This window comes from Saccopteryx bilineata, chromosome 1 (assembly GCF_036850765.1).
Source record: "Saccopteryx bilineata isolate mSacBil1 chromosome 1, mSacBil1_pri_phased_curated, whole genome shotgun sequence".
Classification (NCBI taxonomy): Eukaryota; Metazoa; Chordata; class Mammalia; order Chiroptera; family Emballonuridae; genus Saccopteryx; species Saccopteryx bilineata.
In genome coordinates, this window is record NC_089490.1 from 209,635,863 (window position 1) to 209,654,866 (window position 19,004).

Consider the following 19,004-nt stretch of genomic DNA (forward strand, 5'->3'; position numbering starts at 1 on the left):
AATAAAAAAAAAAGATTATAAGATTGTATCCGATTTACTACACATTATACCTGTGTCTGTACTAAAGATGTAGCTCAGAGATGAGTGTGGTCACTTGTTTTGTTGCTCTTTTTCAGAAACTATTCCCAAAGCTGTGTCGATTAAGAGCAACTCACAAGAGGAAATGCTACAGGTTTTTAACATAGACACTCACACTAGCAAGCAGCTGCGGCATTTCAAATTCCTGTCAGTGTCCTTTATGTCTCAGCTCCTGGCTTCCAGTCATTTTATCAGAAAGGTGATGTTTTCTTCATTTATGTTTATGATATAAGATATAATGATTTTGTCTTTTCTAAAGGAACTGTATTTTAAACTAGTAAAAAGGGCTTCGGCAAATATCATGAAAATGTGAGGCATGCCTTTCAAGATAATAGGAAAAAATAATGCAATTCACCATGAAAAACTGTTCATCGTGATCTGCTACGGTTGTACTTATATAAAGCTTGACTCAGTAATTCTACCCTCTAGTGGGCAATACCCAATAGAAGTGTATAACCATGCACCCGAAGACGTTTAGAAATGAATGAATGTTCATGAGAGCCCAGAACTGGAAAATCTAGTGTCCATCAGCAATGGAGTGCTATAGTGTTGTCATAAAGGGACGTGGGTGAACCTCAGTGACGCACCACCTGACGACCCTTATAAACATAATATTAAAGGAAAGAAGGCAAGTTGTATGAAGTTCAGAAATAATAACAAAGCAGATCTGGTTTTAGAAATAAAGATAGTGTTTGTGTCTGGAAGGAGAGGGGAGGGTTGTAATGGAGTCAAGTAGAGGCAGGATTCTGAGGCTTTGTGACATGCTGTTCTTTACCTGTCATAGTGAACTTGATATGTAGGAATTGTGCACCTTTCTGTTTGTGTGTTAAACTTCAAACGACAAAGGAAGGAGACACAGAAACAAAATGAGGAAATAAATGGTGCAAGAGGAAGAAGGATTATGACCAGGATACAGCAGAGTCTCACACAGAGTATTTGTACATCATCTGCTATTATCGCATGAGCAGATCGGGAGGGGAGGCATGGTCATCGAAATGTTTACAGAGAAGCGTGCAGTAAACACGGTAATTAATGATTTAAGAGAAACAGTCCTCTTAGTATTGCAAGATGAGGGCTCCTTGACCTGAGAAAGCTGTCTGAACCTTTAGTCTCATCACTTCACAATGGACACCAGTAGTGGGCTGGGTAAAGTCCAGAACAAAGATGCCTTCTGTTGTTCTAGTTGATGAAAGAAATGAAGTGTAAGAATCAGAAAGGATATAAAGCAACCTCACCTGACCAGGCGGTGGCACAGTGGATAGAGCATCAGACTGGGATGCAGAGGACCCAGGTTAGAGACCCTGAGGTCACTAGCTTGAGTGCAGGCTCATCTGATTTGAACAACCAGCTTGGACCCAAGGTTGCTGGCTCGAGCAAGGGGTTACTTGGTCTGCTGTAGCCCCACGGTCAAGGCACATATGAGAGAGCAATCAATGAACAACTAAGGTCTCGCAACGAAAAACTAATAATTAATGCTTCCCATCTCTCTCTGTTCCTGTCTGTCTGTCCCTGTCTATCCCTCTCTCTGACTCTTTGTCCCTGTAAAAGAAAATAAAAACCTCTTAGAACTAATTAGTTCAGCAAGCCTGCTTGACAGGGATCACTATAGACACTGTCCACAGGTGGGTCTGTGGAGAAACTGCTCTGGCAGGCAGGCTGCCAGCAACAGCGGTCTGGTGGGTCAGTGTGAGAGCACATGAGCCCGAGCACACCTGTGTGCATGTAAGGAGTTATGTGGCAGCTGACATCACAAAGCCTTGGGGAGAGTCCTGCCAACAACCATAGCTGGCACAATTTATCGTCCATGTGGGAAAGAAAGGTTATCTCACACAGTAAACAGAGGACAGTTTTAGGTAGAGTAAAAACTTCAGTGTGAAAAGGAATATTTAGAAAATCAGGAGAAATATGTGGCCAGAGAGTGGAGGAGAATTTCTTAAAAACTTCAGTGTAACAAAAGCCACCATAGACACAATGTAAAGAAGGCCACAGACTAAGAAGATGGCTGTGTATAAATCCAAAAGCACGAGTTTCCATTAGAACAACTGGCAAAGAATATGAATTCACTGAGGAGTCACACATGGCCAGTAAATGCATGAAAAACCACCTCCCTAGTAAGAAGGAAACTGCAGGTTACATGAGATGGCACTATGATGTCCATCAGATTAGCATAAATTAAAAAATCTGTTGTAGCAACAAGTGGCAAGGCTGTGGGGACAGGCATTTCTGTGCACAGAGATGGGGACTGTTGTGAAAGCCCTTGGCCAGCCCAACCACTTGGAAGATGCTCAGGTCCCTCTCTCAGGTGTGTGCTCTGCAGAAACTTGTATGGATGCTCAAGGAGACACGAAAATGCTCTTGTTCAGCATTGGTACTAAAAGAAAAAAAAATGGACACAAAACTATATGTCTGCTAGCAGAGCTGAGTGAAAAATAAGTTGTATATAGAAAGGATACTGCCTGCAGTTCAGATGAGTGAACAAGAGCACGTAAGTCACATAGTCAGAATTCCAGTATTATCAGGCAAGCGTGTTGCTGACAGCAGACTCAAGTTTAGGGGCCTGGAGTAGTAGCAGAATGGCATTAGGGAGCAGTTCATAGGGGACAACTGCTGTATCCATAGGTCTTCTTAAAATTAGATTAGAGCTAAAGAAAGATCAGCATTTCACAATTAGGTAAATGAGCATTATTTACCATATTTTTCTGAATCTTTGTAGCGCTTTATAGGCATTACAAATATCTATAGAATGTAATTAAAGGAAAATATTTATTTATTACAGTATGATGGAGATAATCAGACCCTGATTAAATTCTAATGTCACAAAACAGTTGCTGTGGGGTTTGAACTGAATAGTCTTATGTTTCATTGCATCTACTTCAAATGATTTTCTTATTACCTGCTTCTGTACTGCTCTAATAATGTCTTCTTTTAAAAACAGGTAGTTGAAAGTGGTGGTCCTGAGGTGTTAAAAGGCCTTGAACAGAGGTATGTTACTTTTCTTTTTTCAACTTCAGTTGGAAATAATTTCAAGCTTTTATCAAAGAGCTGGAAGAGTAGTACACAAAACTCTCATAGAAGTCTCCTGTGTTGTAGATTGCTAGAAGCAGTCATTGGCTACATCAATGTTGTTGCACAGTCCGTAGAGAAAAATGCAGACAAACTAACCGTGAAGTTTTGGCGAGCTCTCCTCAGTAAAGCATATGATATGTTAGACAAGGTAGGTCTGTTTCTCTCCATCTTCTGTGCTTTGTTGCCATTTTTGTCATTGGTAAATGTTTTAACAGTTTTACTTTAAGAATAAACTTAGCGCCTGACCAGGCAGTGGTGCAGTGGATAGAGCGTCGGACTGGGATGCAGAGGACCCAGGTTTGAGACCCCGAGATCGCCAGCTTGAGCACAGGCTCATCTGGTTTGAGCAAAGCTCACCAGCTTGGACCCAAGGTCGCTGGCTTGGGCAAGGGGTTACTGGGTCTGCTGAAGGCCCACGGTCAAGGCACATATGAGAAAGCAATCAATGAACAACTAAGGTGTCGCAACGAAAAACTAATGATTAATGCTTCTCATCTCTCTTCGTTCCTGTCTGTCTGTCCCTATCTATCCCTCTCTCTGACTCTCTGTCTCTGTAAAAAATAAAATAAAATAAAATAAACTTAGCAATAGCTTCTGTTAACATAATGCAGCTTAAATTTTTCTTGGAAAAGAATCTCTTGAGCCTGACCTGTGGTGGCACAGTGGATAAAGCCTCAACCTGGAACACTAAAGTCGCTGGTTCGAAACCCTGGATTTGTCCAGTCAAGGCACATATGGGAGTTATACTTCTCTCTCTCTCTCTAAAAATGAGTAGATAAAATCTAAAATAAATTTAAAAAAAAAAGAAAAAGAATCTCTTGATCACTAGAAATAAATCGGTTGGAAGGATAATCATTTATTACACTGTGGAACAATTTTTTTTTTTTCATTTTCTGTTGCATGAGCTTTTAGAACTGTTTCTGTATATTTCTGCATCGCTAATTCCAAATCTAAAATCTGCTTTTTGGTGCATGCTCTAGTTTCTATGCAATTTTAATTTCTTTTTGTTACCGTTAATGGCATGCATTGGTTTTTAAATTGGGAGTTAAAAGGCAACAACTCTTGGATTAATGTTTTAAAACATCACTTTTACATAATTGTAGTTGTTTTTAAATGTAAAAAAATTATCTGATAAAAACACCCTCTTGTTTTAAGATTGAATCATGGCTTCTTTGAGTAGGTGTAAATGTAAGAATAGCCTGACACCTTCTGTTACATCTGTTGCTGTTACACACTTCAACCTCAAAGGTGCAATATTTCATCATTTGTGACACATGCATATACTGCCTATTTTCAAGTTCCCCTTGGCGATCAAGACAAGATTTGGGCTCCTCATATTGTGTGTCATAATTGTGAGGAAATGCTTCGTGACTAGACAAAAGGAAAACGCAAAGGAATGCCGTTTGATATTCCCATGGTTTGGCGTGAACCTAAGGACCACAGAAGTGACTGTGATTTCTGTCTGATCCATACAAAGGGCATTGACAAGAAAAAACGGCATATGATCGCATATCCTAATATTCCTTCAGCAATACGACCTCTCCTACACTCTGAGACACTCCCGGTTCCAGTTTTCAATGGTTTTATTTCTTCTAAGGACAAAGAAAGTGAATATGGTGATCAAGTGTATTTTGATAAGATGCATGAAGAAATGGTTGTAGAATCTGAAGGGTCTTCTTCTGATGCCAAGCAGTCATTAACCCCTCAGCGGTTTAGCCAACCTGAATTGAATGACTTAGTAAGAATGACATAAAAATTGTCCTCGACTTTCTGAAGTATGAAGAGCATAACTGGATCATTTGTGTGGATCTTAAAATGGTAAATTTCCTGCTAGGACAACAGAGAGGTTTCACAAAGTATCCTTGCTTTCTGTGTTTGTGGGGCAGCCGAACTCGGGAGAAACACTGGACACAGAAGGAGTGGCCAAAACGTGAAGCTCTGGAAGTAGGGATACAAAATATTGTGAATGAACCTGTAGTTAATCGAGACAGGATCATTTTCCCCCACTTCACATCAAACTTGGCTTAATGAAGCAGTTTGTTCAGGCTTTGAATAGAGAAAGTGAATGCTTTCAACATATTATTTCTGCTTTTCCTGCCTTGTCTTTCGAGATGATAAAAGCAGGTGTATTCAATGGACCTCAAATTCAAACCCTCATATGTGACGAAGAATTTGCCAGGAAGGTGAATAAGAAGGAGAAAGCAGCATGGCGGTCTTTTGTGGCAGTTACAAAGAACCTCCTTGGCAACAAAAAAGCAGAAAACTATGAACTTCTGGTTCAAAGGATGCAGTTGGCTTTCCGTGACATTGGATGTAACATGAGTGTTAAGATTCACTTCCTGAACAGTCACCTTGATAAGTTTCCCAAAAATCTTGGAGCTGTTAGTGATGAGCAGACTATTGCTGAAGCATCAAACAAGATTGTCCTTAACAAATATACAAACGCAAGAGCTACAAATGCACATTTTTGCCTGAATACAATTTAAATAAGTTTTGCACAACTTTTATGATTAAAATAAGTGTTTTAATATGTTCTATTTTGAAATTGTAGATAAATTCTGATGCAATCATATCTTTTAGTGTATTAGTGTATTTACTGCATTATATAAATTATTATATTTCCACAAAGATGATGCCCAAGAAGACATTCTACTTCATTATGTTAAACTAAATGTTGAAAATTTTACATTAAGATGAAAACCTAAAATCTTGAATTGCAAAAAACTGTAGCTTACAGAGAAAAACTAATGTCAGATTTGAGATCAGCACACTCGAATTGGGTAAGAACAAGTGTTTTTGTGGATGCAACAAGAATTTTGTTCCCTAGTGTTATGTGAACGTGTGTCTTGGTGAGCACCATGCTTTCAATGTTCAGACATGTAACACATTATAATGTTCTCCTCTACTCAAGGAGAATAAGGAAAAATGCTTGTAAAATGCCTGTCAAGTAGAAGCTGTGGCCTCTTAGAAGCATTGCTGGCCCTGACAGGATCACTGCTCAGAATCTGGCTTCATGGCATTGAGCAGTTATTGTTGTTTTTTAATAAATGTGATTAGCAGTGCCTACCTGAAAGGTTAGTGTAAGAATTAAATAAGAAAATATGTTTGAAAATGCCTGACATCTAGGAGGTATGCAGTGAATAGAAGTCTCTCTTAATCTATTTCTTTTTTGGTTAAATGTAAAACTCTTCTCTCTAGGTCAATGCCTTGCTGCCCACAGACACCTTTATCCCTGTGATCAGAGGGCTGCTGGGAAACCCTCTGCCCTTGGTTCGCCGGAAAGCAATGGATCTTTTGAACAACAAGCTGCAGCAGAAAGCATCCTGGAAGAAAAAAACCGTGAGTGACCCAGTCACTTTTCTGTGCTCTACCAAAGAGCTGCATTCTCTACCCCTCCCTGACGTTTCTTCATGGGCCAATTTAAATATTATAAGTAGGTTGTCCTCTTAATGTAATGCTGTGATATCAGCATTTTCTAATGGGATATTGATTCTAATAGAGTGTGTGTGTGTGTGTGTGTGTGTGTATGCTCTTAAATGGAATTTCAGCCCTAATGGAATTCTTGCTTAATGTGGACAACACATTGGGTTTAGGATAATTTTTATTCACTCTTACTCTAACCAGTAGCTGTTTTATATGAATCAGAAACTGGTCACGAGCCCATCATTGGCTTAGCAATCAGTCAGTTGGATAAGGTTGCTTGTGTGCAATCTTGTGGCTCAGGACCTGTTGCTCTGTTCTCCGTTTCAGCAGTGCCAAGCAGTGACAGTGGAAGTGGACTAGCAGTGTCTCCAGCTTTATTTATTTGGGAATTTTGGTTGTCCTCTTCAGGTTCGCCATTTCCTGAAACTGGTTCCAGTTCTTTTGGTCATCGTGCAGCAAAGAAAAGGGGGGGTAGAAGAACAAGCAGTGAACAGACAGACAGCCTTGTACACCCTAAAGCTCTTGTGCAAGAATTTTGGTGCAGAATATCCAGAGCCGTTTGTCCCCGTGCTGGACACTGCAGTGCAACTGATCGCTCCGGAAAAGGAGGACGAGAAGAACGTTGTGGGCAGTGCCCTGCTGTGCGTGGCGGAGGTGGCCTCCATGCTGGAAGCGCGGGCCATCCCCCAGCTTCCCAGGTGTGCTGGTAGGGCCTGGGGACAAACTGGAAGATAACATTTCAGTGACTTTTTTGCCTTTAAGTAGAAGTTACATAAAATTAGACTTGCTGAAGAATTTTTCTTAAAACTGAAAAGCACACATTCTTATTTACCTTTATGATGTTTTCATCCCCCAGTTTCATTTCCCTAAATAGGGAGCAGTGGGGGAAGGTGCCCCTGACTCTGTGGCTTTGGCCTTGACTGGCAGGGCTGCCTCACAGGTCACTTAGCTTTGCTGTCCAGGAAACGGAGAGAGTTCCCAGGTCGTGGGATCCTGTGGGGCAGAGCATGGAAGGCTTTTTTGCAAAGTTCCTAAAGCATAGCAAGCACTGAGCTGAAAGACATTATTTTTTAAATGTGTGCTGCATCAGTACTGTTGGCACTAGATTTCCTGCTCTTTGTCACATAAAGTGCACAGACCATGTTTTTCAGACTCTGACATGCAGCATGATGTCATGTGGGCATCAGTGTTGGCTTTTCTCATAGTAACTTGTACCCCACTCCCCACTCTTTTCTACTTAAGTTACTCTCAAACTACCATTTTTCGTTTTCAGCCTGATGCCTTCATTGCTGACAACAATGAAAAACATGAGTGAACCGGCCTCCAGCAACATCTACCTGCTCAGCACGTTGGCGGCCCTGCAGAATGTGGTGGAGACTCTCCCCCACTTCCTCAGCCCCTACCTACAGGGTATGCTGTCTCAGGTGAGCCACCGTGACCACAGCATGCTGCTTGGGGTAATGGGAAAGGGAAGAGTCACAGACTTAATAATTTCATTTGTTCTTTTCTAGTTTCTGTTTGGCAGAAAGATTCTTATTTATGAAAAGAAGTACTTGTTATTTCTAAATGTGTGCCTTTTCCTCTTCCACTTCATCATTCCTCTGCTTAGTCCTGACATTGGTATGGTACCACTCTGTCATGAGGCTTGTCTGTTTTTTGATTTTGCAGAATATATTTCATTGTTGTTTTTCCCCATGCGAGGTCCTTGGGGTTAAGCTGGAAGAGCTGCCATTATTCCTTCTTGTAGAAACTGGAGTCCCTTGTGTGTTTCTAACATCGGAAGGTTTCCTGTATTCAGTATAGTGATTACTTGCAAACATGATGGACAAGTGGCATTTCCAACTGAAAATGCCCAAGAATGGCCCCTAGTTCTGTTCTGTTGATTGATTGCCATTTATGAGGTTAGGAGCCTGAGCTGCCTCGATGCAGATGTCCTACCCGACCCATGCATGCTGTAGCCAGCAATTAAAATTGACAGAAAGGGACCTCGACACCTGAGGGGTTTTCTAGAGTGTTAGCAAGGGAGAACTTGACTCTCTCGTGCTCTCTGGGTTCCTGTCCTTTGAGGAGATCGTAAGTCTAAGTGCTCTGTGTCCTCGCACCATGGACCCACATCCCTGATTCCCAGTTGGGAAAGAGTTGTCTGTCCATTTTCATCTGCAGACACTCGGGGTCACTTTACAGGACAGTCTCTGGGCTAATGTGCCCCATGCTGTCCCGTCACCAGCATGTGGGCTGGCTTCTAACATCATCACTGCTTTTACATTTCCATAGGTGATTCGTTTGGAGAAAATCACAAGTGAAATGGGTCTAGCCTCACAGGCTCATGTCCATCTCACGTCTCTTAAGAAGACACTGGCCACCACTCTGTCACCCCGTGTGCTGCTACCAGCCATCAGCAAAACATACAAGCAAATCCAGAAGCACTGGAAGGTTAGATGACATTGGGCATCAGACTTTGGGGAAGGAAAGTACGTTTTGGAATTTTCACTTTTCCTGAAGGAACTCTAGGAATATTAATAGCTGGCGCCTCTCTCTCCTGTGTTGTTGGTAGAATCACATGGGTTCATTTATGAGCATCTTGCAAGAGCACATTGGAGTCATGAAGAAAGAAGAGCTCACCTCCCATCAATCTCAGCTCACCACATTTTTCTTGGAGGCCCTGGACTTCCGAGCACAGCACCCTGAGGTGAGCTTATTTCCACTCCTCCAAATCCTAAACTGATCTGAGAGTCAGAAAAACTAGCCATGTGACCTGTTCTACTTGCCAGAATTACTGCCTAATGTCAGAATTCTGCCTAATAAATCAGCTCTTTTGTTTTCAGAATGATCTGGAATCAGTTGGAAAGACAGAAAATTATATCATTGACTGTCTGGTAGCTATGATTGTGAAACTTTCTGAGGTCACATTCAGACCTCTGTTTTTTAAGGTAAGCTATCTTCCTCCACATCATCTTTGTACTCATATAAGTAACAAGATGTGTAGAATAAACTCCGATTATTTTATCTTCTTAGCTGTTTGATTGGGCTAAGACAGAAGATGCCCCAAAGGACAGACTGCTGACATTTTACAACTTGGCAGATTGCATTGCTGAGAAACTGAAAGGGCTTTTTACTCTGTTTGCTGGCCACTTAGTGAAACCTTTTGCTGACACCTTGAACCAGGTGAACATCTCCAAAACAGGTTGGTAGCTGACTCCATTTCAGTTAACACCTTGCTCTGTGTGCCTTACAGCAAGTCTGAGGAGGGTAGTGTTCCATCCTGTAGTCAGTTGTCAGGCCCTAGAGGTCTGTTTTACCATGATGAAAACAGGTCATGAATGGAGTCACTGGGAGAAAAAGTGGACATTACTCTGAGTTACTGCAAGCACCTTTAAAACATTAAAACTAAGATTGCTCTATTGATGTTAACAAACAACTCACTTGACACTGGTCATCTGACGTCAGCTACAGTCTTAACGGAGGCTCTTCACTTTGAAGGGAGGACTCACTGAGAGCCCATCACTGTATCCTGCCTTCCTCCTGAGCTTGGCTTCTAGACCATTTTGGAAATATCCTTATGATTGTAGTTCTTTTAATAGTGATTTAAATTTAAACATTGGAGATTAAATTGTGAAATGTTTTTTGTTTTTACTCTCCCCCATCCTACAGATGAAGCATTTTTTGACTCTGAAAATGACCCTGAAAAGTGCTGCTTGCTATTACAGTTTATTTTGAAGTGTTTATATAAAATCTTCCTTTTTGACACCCAGCATTTTTTAAGTAAAGAGAGAGCAGAAGCCTTGATGATGCCTCTGGTGGATCAGGTAACCAGATACAGCCACCTTTTGTTGGGTGAGGAAGCCATTGCCAGTACATCCTTGCAGGTTTTGTATCTGCTCTGAATGAGTTTACTGGAATTTCTTTTTCCTCCTACAAAATTTTTATTTCAGAATTAATTCCTCATTTTTTGTGGATTTAACTTCAGTGTTTACTGGGTTTTACTTTTGTATTTTTGAAATGAAAGGCATAATATCCTAATGGCTTTAATTATTAGAATCTGGGTCACTGAGAATGTGTGAGGGCTTGTTGCCTCCTGGGAGAACAGCTCTGGAGTGTCCTGCTGGAGAGAAGGGGTGCTGAGGGCTGTGAGGACCCTTGTCAGTATAGAACGGGGTGAATTTCCTAGAGAGAATGTTAGAACAATACCTGGTTTTTGAGCTGGATAGTGGAATATTATTTATACATGGGGTATTTTTTCAAACAGAAACGAGACCTGTTGCTTAAAGTCCATTTTGCCCTCTTCGTAGCTGGAGAACAGACTTGGAGGAGACGAGAAATTCCAGGAGCGGGTGGTACGGCACCTGGTCCCGTGCATTGCCCAGTTCTCAGTGGCCATGGCTGACGACTCTCTCTGGAAACCACTCAACTACCAGATTCTGCTGAAGACAAGAGAATCCTCACCCAAGGTCAGGAGCTGCGGGTGATGAGCATGGGGCTGCACAGCCCTAAGAACTGGAATGTGGTCACAGACGTGCGTCCACGGTGGCTAGCAGGGCAAACATGGCTATTTATTTTCTAGTACCAGGGCTGTAGACATTTGTACCTGAGTTTTTGGGTTTCACTTATTGGTTAACAGCAGTCCCCCCCCCCCACACACACACACAGTTACTTTCTAAATATGTACTTTTAAATGTTGAAAAGACTTGAAGTGATTGTCTTTTTTTTTTTAATTTTTTTTTTAAATTTTATTCATTTTAGAGAGGAGAGAGAAAGGGAGAGAGACAGAGAGACAGAGAGGGAGAGAGAGAGAGGAGAGAGAGACAGAGAGAAGGTGGGAAGGAGCTGGAAGCATCAACTCCCATATGTGCCTTGACCAGGCAAGCCCAGGGTTTCGAACTGGCGACCTCAGCATTTCCAGGTCGACGCTTTATCCACTGTGCCACTACAGGTCAGGCAATTCTTTGTCCTTTTTAAAGCACCTTTCCAGTGTCATTGTGCTCCCAGAGACAAATGCTTTGAGCTTGCCCATAGACGTTCCTTAGAGTGAGAGCAGTGCACTGTCGACGCATCTGAGGTTAGGGATAATGAGTTAGGTGGTTGCTGTGGACACCGTTGATATGAGGGGGTTAAAGCTCCTACTGTGGGTCATCACTTCTCAAAATAATTATCTTATTAGAACCTCAGTGCAGAAGTCAGACCAGAGCAGAATTTAGTAATAGATTAGTTGAAATTCACAATATTTATATATAAGGAAGGGAGAACAATGAGGCTATTTTGATAAGCCCTCAAATTTTAAGTTGTAGGTTCTTACAAAGTTGCATTGAATTTGTTATGTTTTGACTGTACAGCATCATCAACAAAATCCTGGCTGAACATAGGTAGTCACAGCTGTTTTTTAAATAACTCACTTTGCTGTATCGATATTCTTTATCCCAAACCAGAGAGAGGACTTTCACTTTTCTGTGTCACTAATACAACCAAACAGCTGTTTGTGTTCCTTGTCACAGGTATGTGAGAAACACCCAAACCTTAAGTTCCACAATCAGGACATATGGTGCAGTGAGTGTTTTTTCACTCAGTGCTGAGATGAGAGTGCTACCTGAGTTCGGGACAGGGCCCTTACACAGTGGCTGTGGTGACCACGGTCAGGATGGGGCCTCCCTGAGCCGGCAGGGCACACCGTGCTGCTGGGTGGGCATCATCCATGTCAGTTGGACAAGCTGGTTGCTCCAGTATGACACATTTGAGTCTGCATGTGGCATTTTATTCATTTTTTTTTTAAGATGATGTTATAAAAAGACATTCATGGTGAAGGCCTACAGTATTGGAACAGTCAGGCTGCCTGTGGGAAACCCCAAGATGAAAGTTGAATGGACGTAGAATATAATTAACTCACGTGAAATAACATTTAGTTAAAAAGTTAAGAGCTTGTTCCAAAATCGATTTTAAGCCTGGCCAAGGTTGCCAGCTTGAGTGTGGGGTTATCAACATGATCCCAAGTTCACTGGCTTGAAGCCCAAGGTCGATGGCTCTGCTGCCCGACCCCAAAGCACATATGAGAAGCAGTCAATGAACAACTAAAGTGACTCAACTATGAGTTGATGCCTCTCATCTCTCTCAAAAAAAATTAGATTTTAAGGTAAGTAAAGCAGTACTAGGTTTTATCAACCTTTACCTTTTTGTCCCCTTCAGGTTCGATTTGCTGCCCTAATTACTGTGCTAGCACTGGCTGAAACACTAAAGGAGAATTATATTGTCTTGCTACCAGAATCCATTCCTTTCTTAGCTGAACTGATGGAAGGTAATTCCTAAACTATTAAGAAATTTCATAATTATAGTAGAATTCTGTGACAGTGTGCCCAATGATAATGCAAATTCGGGTACAATGTGATTAGCCCTGGGGTAAGGTCCTCTGCCGGCTGCCTAGCTCAGACTGAACATGGGAGGCTGAGTTCCTATTTTGAGTAGGGTGGAGGGAATGTATTAGGAAATGACCTTCTTTACTTTCCCTTTCCCTCACATGTATGAATATGTTGGTCTGTGGATATAGGGTTCTTGTGTCAAAATGTTCACGAGCATAAAGGCTGCACGGGATAGCTTCCTATTAATAGTGACCACCATGTACCCGGGACTCCATGTGGATGGGTCTCATTATCTTCAGGATGGCTGTATGCCACTGCCTACTTTATAAAGGACAAAACTAGAGGCATTAAGGGGATTCAGTAACAAAGTGAGTGTTGACAGTTGGAACTGGGTGGACATCCAGGTGTGTGCAGTGTGGACACAGGGCACAGTAAAGCACTGTCACCAGGCAGCCTGAGCAATGACAGCAGTCTGAGGAAGCAAGGGGAGGAAGGCTAGTAGGCCAGCACTTCATATTCGTGATTCACTGCCTCTCTGAACATAGTATGTCCACCTTTGTTTCTTATGTCCTATGCCCTCTGGAGAATTTGGAGTTTTCACTTGGGTACTTTGGGGTTCTGCCTTATTCAGAGCCTAGTGGATGGGAGTGAAGGCAGACAGGAGGAGAGCGATGTCCAGGGGACCTCTGCTTCCTTCACGTGCTTCCCTTTGCCTGCTGACTGATGGCTAGAGATGGCGTCGTGTAGAGTGGGCTCGGGGTGACCGAGGTGGGAGGACTGACTCACTGGAACCTTGTATTTCAGATGAATGTGAAGAAGTGGAGCGGCAGTGCCAGAGGACCGTCCAGCAGCTGGAAGTCGTCCTGGGAGAGCCGCTCCAGAGCTACTTCTAGATGGGGTTTTGCTATTTCAGGCTCTGTTCAGAGTTCAGATTTGTGTATTTTTATTTTGGATGTTTGGTACCATGTTACTTTTGGTGCCTTAACACCTACTTTACAAAATTCCGACCTGGTTTGTGCTTCCATCAAACCCCTCCTGCCATCTATGTAGAAGTGCAAGAGTAAACGGCATGTGGTGGTTTGGTAGAGACAGCTGTGTTGTTTCAACATTATTACTGTCATCCCTGACTGGTGGTGGTGTGACTACGGACATGTTTAATCTTAGCACTCAGCTAACAATGCCTAACTTATGCTGGAAGCCTTAACTCTTCTGCAAAGTAATGTCTTATGCACGTGGTATCCATGTCAGAGATTTCAAAGTATTAAATTTTTTTATTTCAACAAAATTAGTTACTTGGCATTCAACAAGAATGCTTAGGACTGTAAAGCCATTTGGATTTTTACTTTTCATTTTGGGTGGATAGCGCTTTCCTTGTGTGCCCACAGAGGGAAGCAGTTCTGGGGTGTATTTTTCACTCAGGACTGTGAAAGGGCCCAGGAATGCTAGGGGGCATCAAGGAGCCCTTCAGGAGTGGAATGATGACTTTTCCGTGGCTAAAAAAGAATTACTTATACGAAAAAGAATCCAGTTTTTTTTTTTTTTTTCAAAGCCTTCAGGTTCTCTAATCTCTACACTATCATGGTGAAGCCAGGAACTGAGGGTTCAATTTAAATTAATTCTACCTTTATTTCATAGCATGTATTTTTACTGTTTTGCCTTTTTAAAATTTAAGGCATCTAAGAGCCGACCCATAGCAGTGTTCAAGTTGAGCCTGAAAGCCTTCAATCGACTGTAATAAGTTTAGTGCAGAGTTGTGACAAAGATGCACGAGGCTGGCGTGCAGTTTAGAGACATGCATATTTCTCTTAAGGAACTGTTTTGATCAGATCAGTCATAAATGCTAATAGTTTCACTTCAAAAACACCTTAAGCCCTGGCCGGTTGGCTCAGCGGTAGAGTGTTGGCCTGGCGTGCGGGGGACCCGGGTTCGATTCCCGGCCAGGGCACATAGGAGAAGCACCCATTTGCTTCTCCACCCTCCCCCCTTCCTCTCTGTCTCTCCCCCTCCCACAGCTGAGGCTCCATTGGAGCAAAGATGGCCCGAGCACTGGGGATGGCTCCTTGGCCTCTGCCCCAGGCGCTAGAGTGGCTCTGGTAGCGGCAGAGCGAGGCCCCGGAGGGGCAGAGCATTGCACCCTGGTGGGCGTGCTGGGTGGATCCCGGTTGGGTGCATGCGGGAGTCTGTCTCTCCCCGTTTCCAGCTTCAGAAAAAAATACAAAAAAACAAAAAAAAAACAAAACACCTTAAGATTTTATATTTATTCTGTCAAATCAGTCATGTTTTATAATCTCCATGTAAAACAAAAGTGAAAATGAACTATGTTTAAGACTTAGAGAACAATCTTAGTCATGCAGTCATGACTAAGTTTTTTTCTTTAAGAACAAAAAAACAATCCTGGGGGTTCTACACTCTTCTTGCTTTCTATAACTTTCCCATTCACTGCTCCCCCCCCCCCCCCCCCCACACACACACACTCCCATCCCATCAAAGTTTTTTCTGAGTTTGGCAAGCCTCAGCGTAATAAATTAACATGAAAATGTGGGGAAGAAATGCCAGAAGTTCCTACACAGAAAAGTAATCAGCATCTGTTCTGCAAATACTCCTAAATCCCGCCAGAATCCAGCCCAGCAATTTAATAAAATGATCTGGCTGATTGAGCTTTTTACCTCCGAGCTGCCAAACCTTTGAAATTTCCTGTAACAAGATCTGACCTGTAAGAATTCTGCAAAGAACTTTTGCCAACTTACTTCAAAGAATAGAAAAAATTAGAGATATGCAACAATGTAACTTGCTGACACAGGTATGATTTTAATCATTTACTGTAGAACAGGCGTCCCTAGACTAGGGCCCGCGGGCCGCATGCAGCCCCCTAAGGCCATTTATCCGGGCCCCCGCTGCACTTCCGGAAGAGGCACCTCTTTCATTGGTGGTCAGTGAGAGGAGCACTGTATGTGGCGGCCCTCCAGTGGTCTGAGGGACAGTGAACTGGCCCCCTGTGTAAAAAGTTTGGGGACCCCTGCAAAATGTTTTGATCTCAGTCTAATGATGGACTCATCTTTAGAAGAGTAAAGAGGCAGTGTTGATTTGCGTGTGTACAACCAACAGGTGTTGATGTTGCCTTTCTCTACTTTGGTCTCAGTTGGGATATTTTATTTTCAGGTAGTGCCCATTTTATAAGCAATCATTAAATCAACTCTTGACTTTGCTTTGTTACCCATAAATTTGCAAATTGAATTCCTCTTGCTTAAACTCTGTAGAGGTACGTGCAGAACTTTGATTCACCCTAAATTCGTGTATCTGAAATAACCACTTACTGTTAAAAAAATTAATGGCCTTTGATTGACATCAAGTTAATTTCAACACCAATTGTTTTTGTTGGGGTTTGTTTTTTTTGCCTTAATCTTCGCACTGTGTTAGGTTTCATGGTGTTATTTGGTAATGCTTATAGTTAATAGTGTAGATGTTTATTATGCTAAAGGAAACTGCCAGATATGTCAGTAGCAGCTCAGCTATGAGGATGTTAGAAGGCTCCTTAAGAATGTGGTTACAGGGGCAGCGGCAGTGTCTTCTGTAAGTTAGCGTCTTTAGGTGACCAAGTAGCTGCATTATTCCAAGTCCCGGTGGGTTTATACTAACCTGCAGAAGAGGCAGTGGCACAGGGCAGAGCACATAAGATTCTGGGTTCATGAACATAGGGCATGTTGTATATACATCCCCAGCTCCCAGCACAGTGCTGGCAAAAGGTAAGTGCTCAATGCGTGTTAGCTACACTCTATGAGAGCAGGCACTTCAGCAGTACTTGTTGAATGTAAAGTGGATTATTAACAAGGTTGGGGTGGGGGGAGGAAGAAGAGAGCAGAAAGGCCTTAATAATGGTAAGTGGCTATTACCTTGAATTTCCTTCTTCTGTGCTAGACAACGCCACATGACATGACTGAGAACAAGCAGTAGGACTAATGTTGCATAAGCTCATTTTAGCAGTATATATAAACAACTGGATCATCAGATGCACCTTAAAAGGCCAGTGTCATATAAGCTATTTTGTATTTCAGGTTTTGTAGCAGTCATGTCAGCTACCAGCTCCTTACTTCCAGTAGGTGAATATCTCCATCAATTTCCAATGTATCAATACTGCTCAGCTCTTTAAATCTGTGTCTGTACTCCAGGCTGTGTGCACCATTTATCGCAACCTTGAATTCTTTAACATCACAATAAATTATCATCTGAAAGGAAAGTACACATAACATTAGCACTTTCTCTTGGTTTAAAATTGTTTTTCTTGTACACTAAGAATATCAAAAAAAGGAAACCATTTGCCTTGTTTTTTACATAGAGAATTCTCCTAGCCTGCTGTTGCTAACTTCCCTTCTGTGATTTCTAAATGCTAATCCAACTAAAGCATATCTGGTAATGGCACCTTGTCTTGTCCCACTGAGGAAAGTGATTCTCAATATAGTTGGAACCACACACTGTCCCCAGGGCCTGGCTGGCCTTCCTTTTCTAGCACACTCCCTTACCTGTATCCCTCTCTTGCCCAGGCTCCACAGCAAGTTGAAAGCAGCCCCTCCTCACCCATGTTTGGGAACTCAAATGGAGTAGGAAAATGGCTGATATCTTCTGGGCTCTCTATTCCATTGCTTCATGTATCTGTTTTATGCCAATACCATGCTGTGTTGAGTACTATAGCCTTGTAGTACAGTCAGATACCAGGGAGGTGTGGTACCTTCCACTTTGTTCTTTCTCAAGATTGCTGTGGCTATTCAGGGTCTTTTGTGATTCCATGAATTTAAGTTCTGAGAAGAATGCCATAGGGATTGCACTGAGTCTGTATACCACTTTAGGTAACAAGGACATTTTAACATTAGTCCTTCCAGTCCATGAGGGAAGTATAGCCTTCCATGTATTGGTATCTTCTCCAGTTTTTTGTTTGTCTTAGAGAGAGGAGACCATTAACTCATAGTTGCGACACCTTTGTTGCTTCATTGATTGCTTTCTCATGTGTGCCTTGGAGGGGGGGTCACATCTATGATCCTGTGCTCAAGCTGGTGACCCTGCACTCAAGCCAGAGACTTCGGTGTTTCAAACCTGTGTCCACAGCATCTCAGGCCAACGTTCTATCTGCTATCCCATTGCCTACTTAGACCTCCAATTTCTTTTCTCAATGTCTTACGAGTTTTCAGAGTACTGGTCTTCACAGCTTCGGTTAATTCATTCCTAGTTATTTTACGGTTTTTGATGCATTGTACATGGTCTTGTTTTCTTAATTTCTCCTCCTAGTTGTTACTGATGTGTAGAAATGCAACTGGTTTCTGTATATTGAGTTTGTGTCCTGGAACTTAATTAGTTCTAATAAATTTTTGGTGGCATCATTAGGTTTTTCTATATATACAATCAAGTTATCTTCATATATTTAGACTTTTATCCCTTTCCAATCTGGATGCCCTTTATTTCTTTGTGTTGTCTGACTGCTGTGGCTGGGACTCCCAGTTCTGTGTTGAATAAAAGTGATAATATTGGACATCCCTGTGTTGTTCCTGATCTTTTTTTTTTTTTTTTTTTTTTTTTGTATTTTTCCGAAGCTGGAAACGGGGAGAGACAGTCAGACAGACTCCCACATGCGCCCGGGGCAGAGGCCAAGGAGCCATCCCCAGCGCCCAGGCCATCTTTGCTCCAATGGAGCCTCGCTGCAGGAGGGGAAGAGAGAGACAGAGAGGAAGGAGAGGGGGAGGGGTGGAGAAGCAGATGGGTGCTTCTCCTGTGTGCCCTGGCCGGGAATCGAACCCAGGACCCCTTGCACGCCAGGCCGACGCTCTACCACTGAGCCAACCAGCCAGTGGTTCCTGATCTTATAGGAAAAGCTTGAAAAGCTTTTCACCATTGGGTATACTGTGGTACCTTGAGATACGAACAGACCAACCTACGATTTTTTTTTTAAGACATGAGCTGTGACTCGGTCCGTATTTTTGTTTGAGATCTGAGCGAAATTCTGAGATACGAGTCATAATTCAGGAAGCTGCCGCTGGTTGGTGCATTGGCACATGGGTCCAGTATCGGCAGTTTGATATACAAGTTGACCGACTTCCAAGCTCCATT

The 19,004-nt window shown here is 42.4% G+C and overlaps 2 protein-coding genes across 6 annotated transcripts in view; one reads left to right on the forward strand and one right to left on the reverse strand.

Annotated features, from left to right (window-relative positions):
* The window catches only part of HEATR1 (HEAT repeat containing 1), a 55,364-nt gene extending 41,377 nt beyond the window's left edge, over positions 1-13,987 (forward strand). For all 3 annotated transcript variants that reach the window (XM_066234730.1, XM_066234723.1, XM_066234739.1), the window contains exons 32-45: positions 117-277; positions 3,014-3,060; positions 3,169-3,292; positions 6,343-6,483; positions 6,976-7,265; positions 7,841-7,991; positions 8,842-9,000; positions 9,122-9,256; positions 9,393-9,497; positions 9,583-9,751; positions 10,219-10,373; positions 10,857-11,015; positions 12,742-12,850; positions 13,716-13,987. In XM_066234730.1, the coding sequence (XP_066090827.1) occupies positions 117-277; positions 3,014-3,060; positions 3,169-3,292; positions 6,343-6,483; positions 6,976-7,265; positions 7,841-7,991; positions 8,842-9,000; positions 9,122-9,256; positions 9,393-9,497; positions 9,583-9,751; positions 10,219-10,373; positions 10,857-11,015; positions 12,742-12,850; positions 13,716-13,804 (1,994 nt within the window). In that variant the 3' untranslated portion in view covers positions 13,805-13,987. The remainder of the gene's footprint in view (positions 1-116; positions 278-3,013; positions 3,061-3,168; positions 3,293-6,342; positions 6,484-6,975; positions 7,266-7,840; positions 7,992-8,841; positions 9,001-9,121; positions 9,257-9,392; positions 9,498-9,582; positions 9,752-10,218; positions 10,374-10,856; positions 11,016-12,741; positions 12,851-13,715) is intronic.
* The window catches only part of LGALS8 (galectin 8), a 63,485-nt gene that overhangs the window by 22,140 nt on the left and 22,341 nt on the right, over positions 1-19,004 (reverse strand). For 2 of the 3 annotated variants that reach the window (XM_066234752.1, XM_066234770.1), the window contains one exon: positions 16,278-17,134. The exons of the other annotated variant lie outside the window; for it this stretch is intronic. In XM_066234752.1, the coding sequence (XP_066090849.1) occupies positions 16,985-17,134 (150 nt within the window). In that variant the 3' untranslated portion in view covers positions 16,278-16,984. Of the gene's footprint in view, positions 1-16,277; positions 17,135-19,004 lie in introns of those variants that run through there. 3 annotated transcript variants of the gene reach the window in all.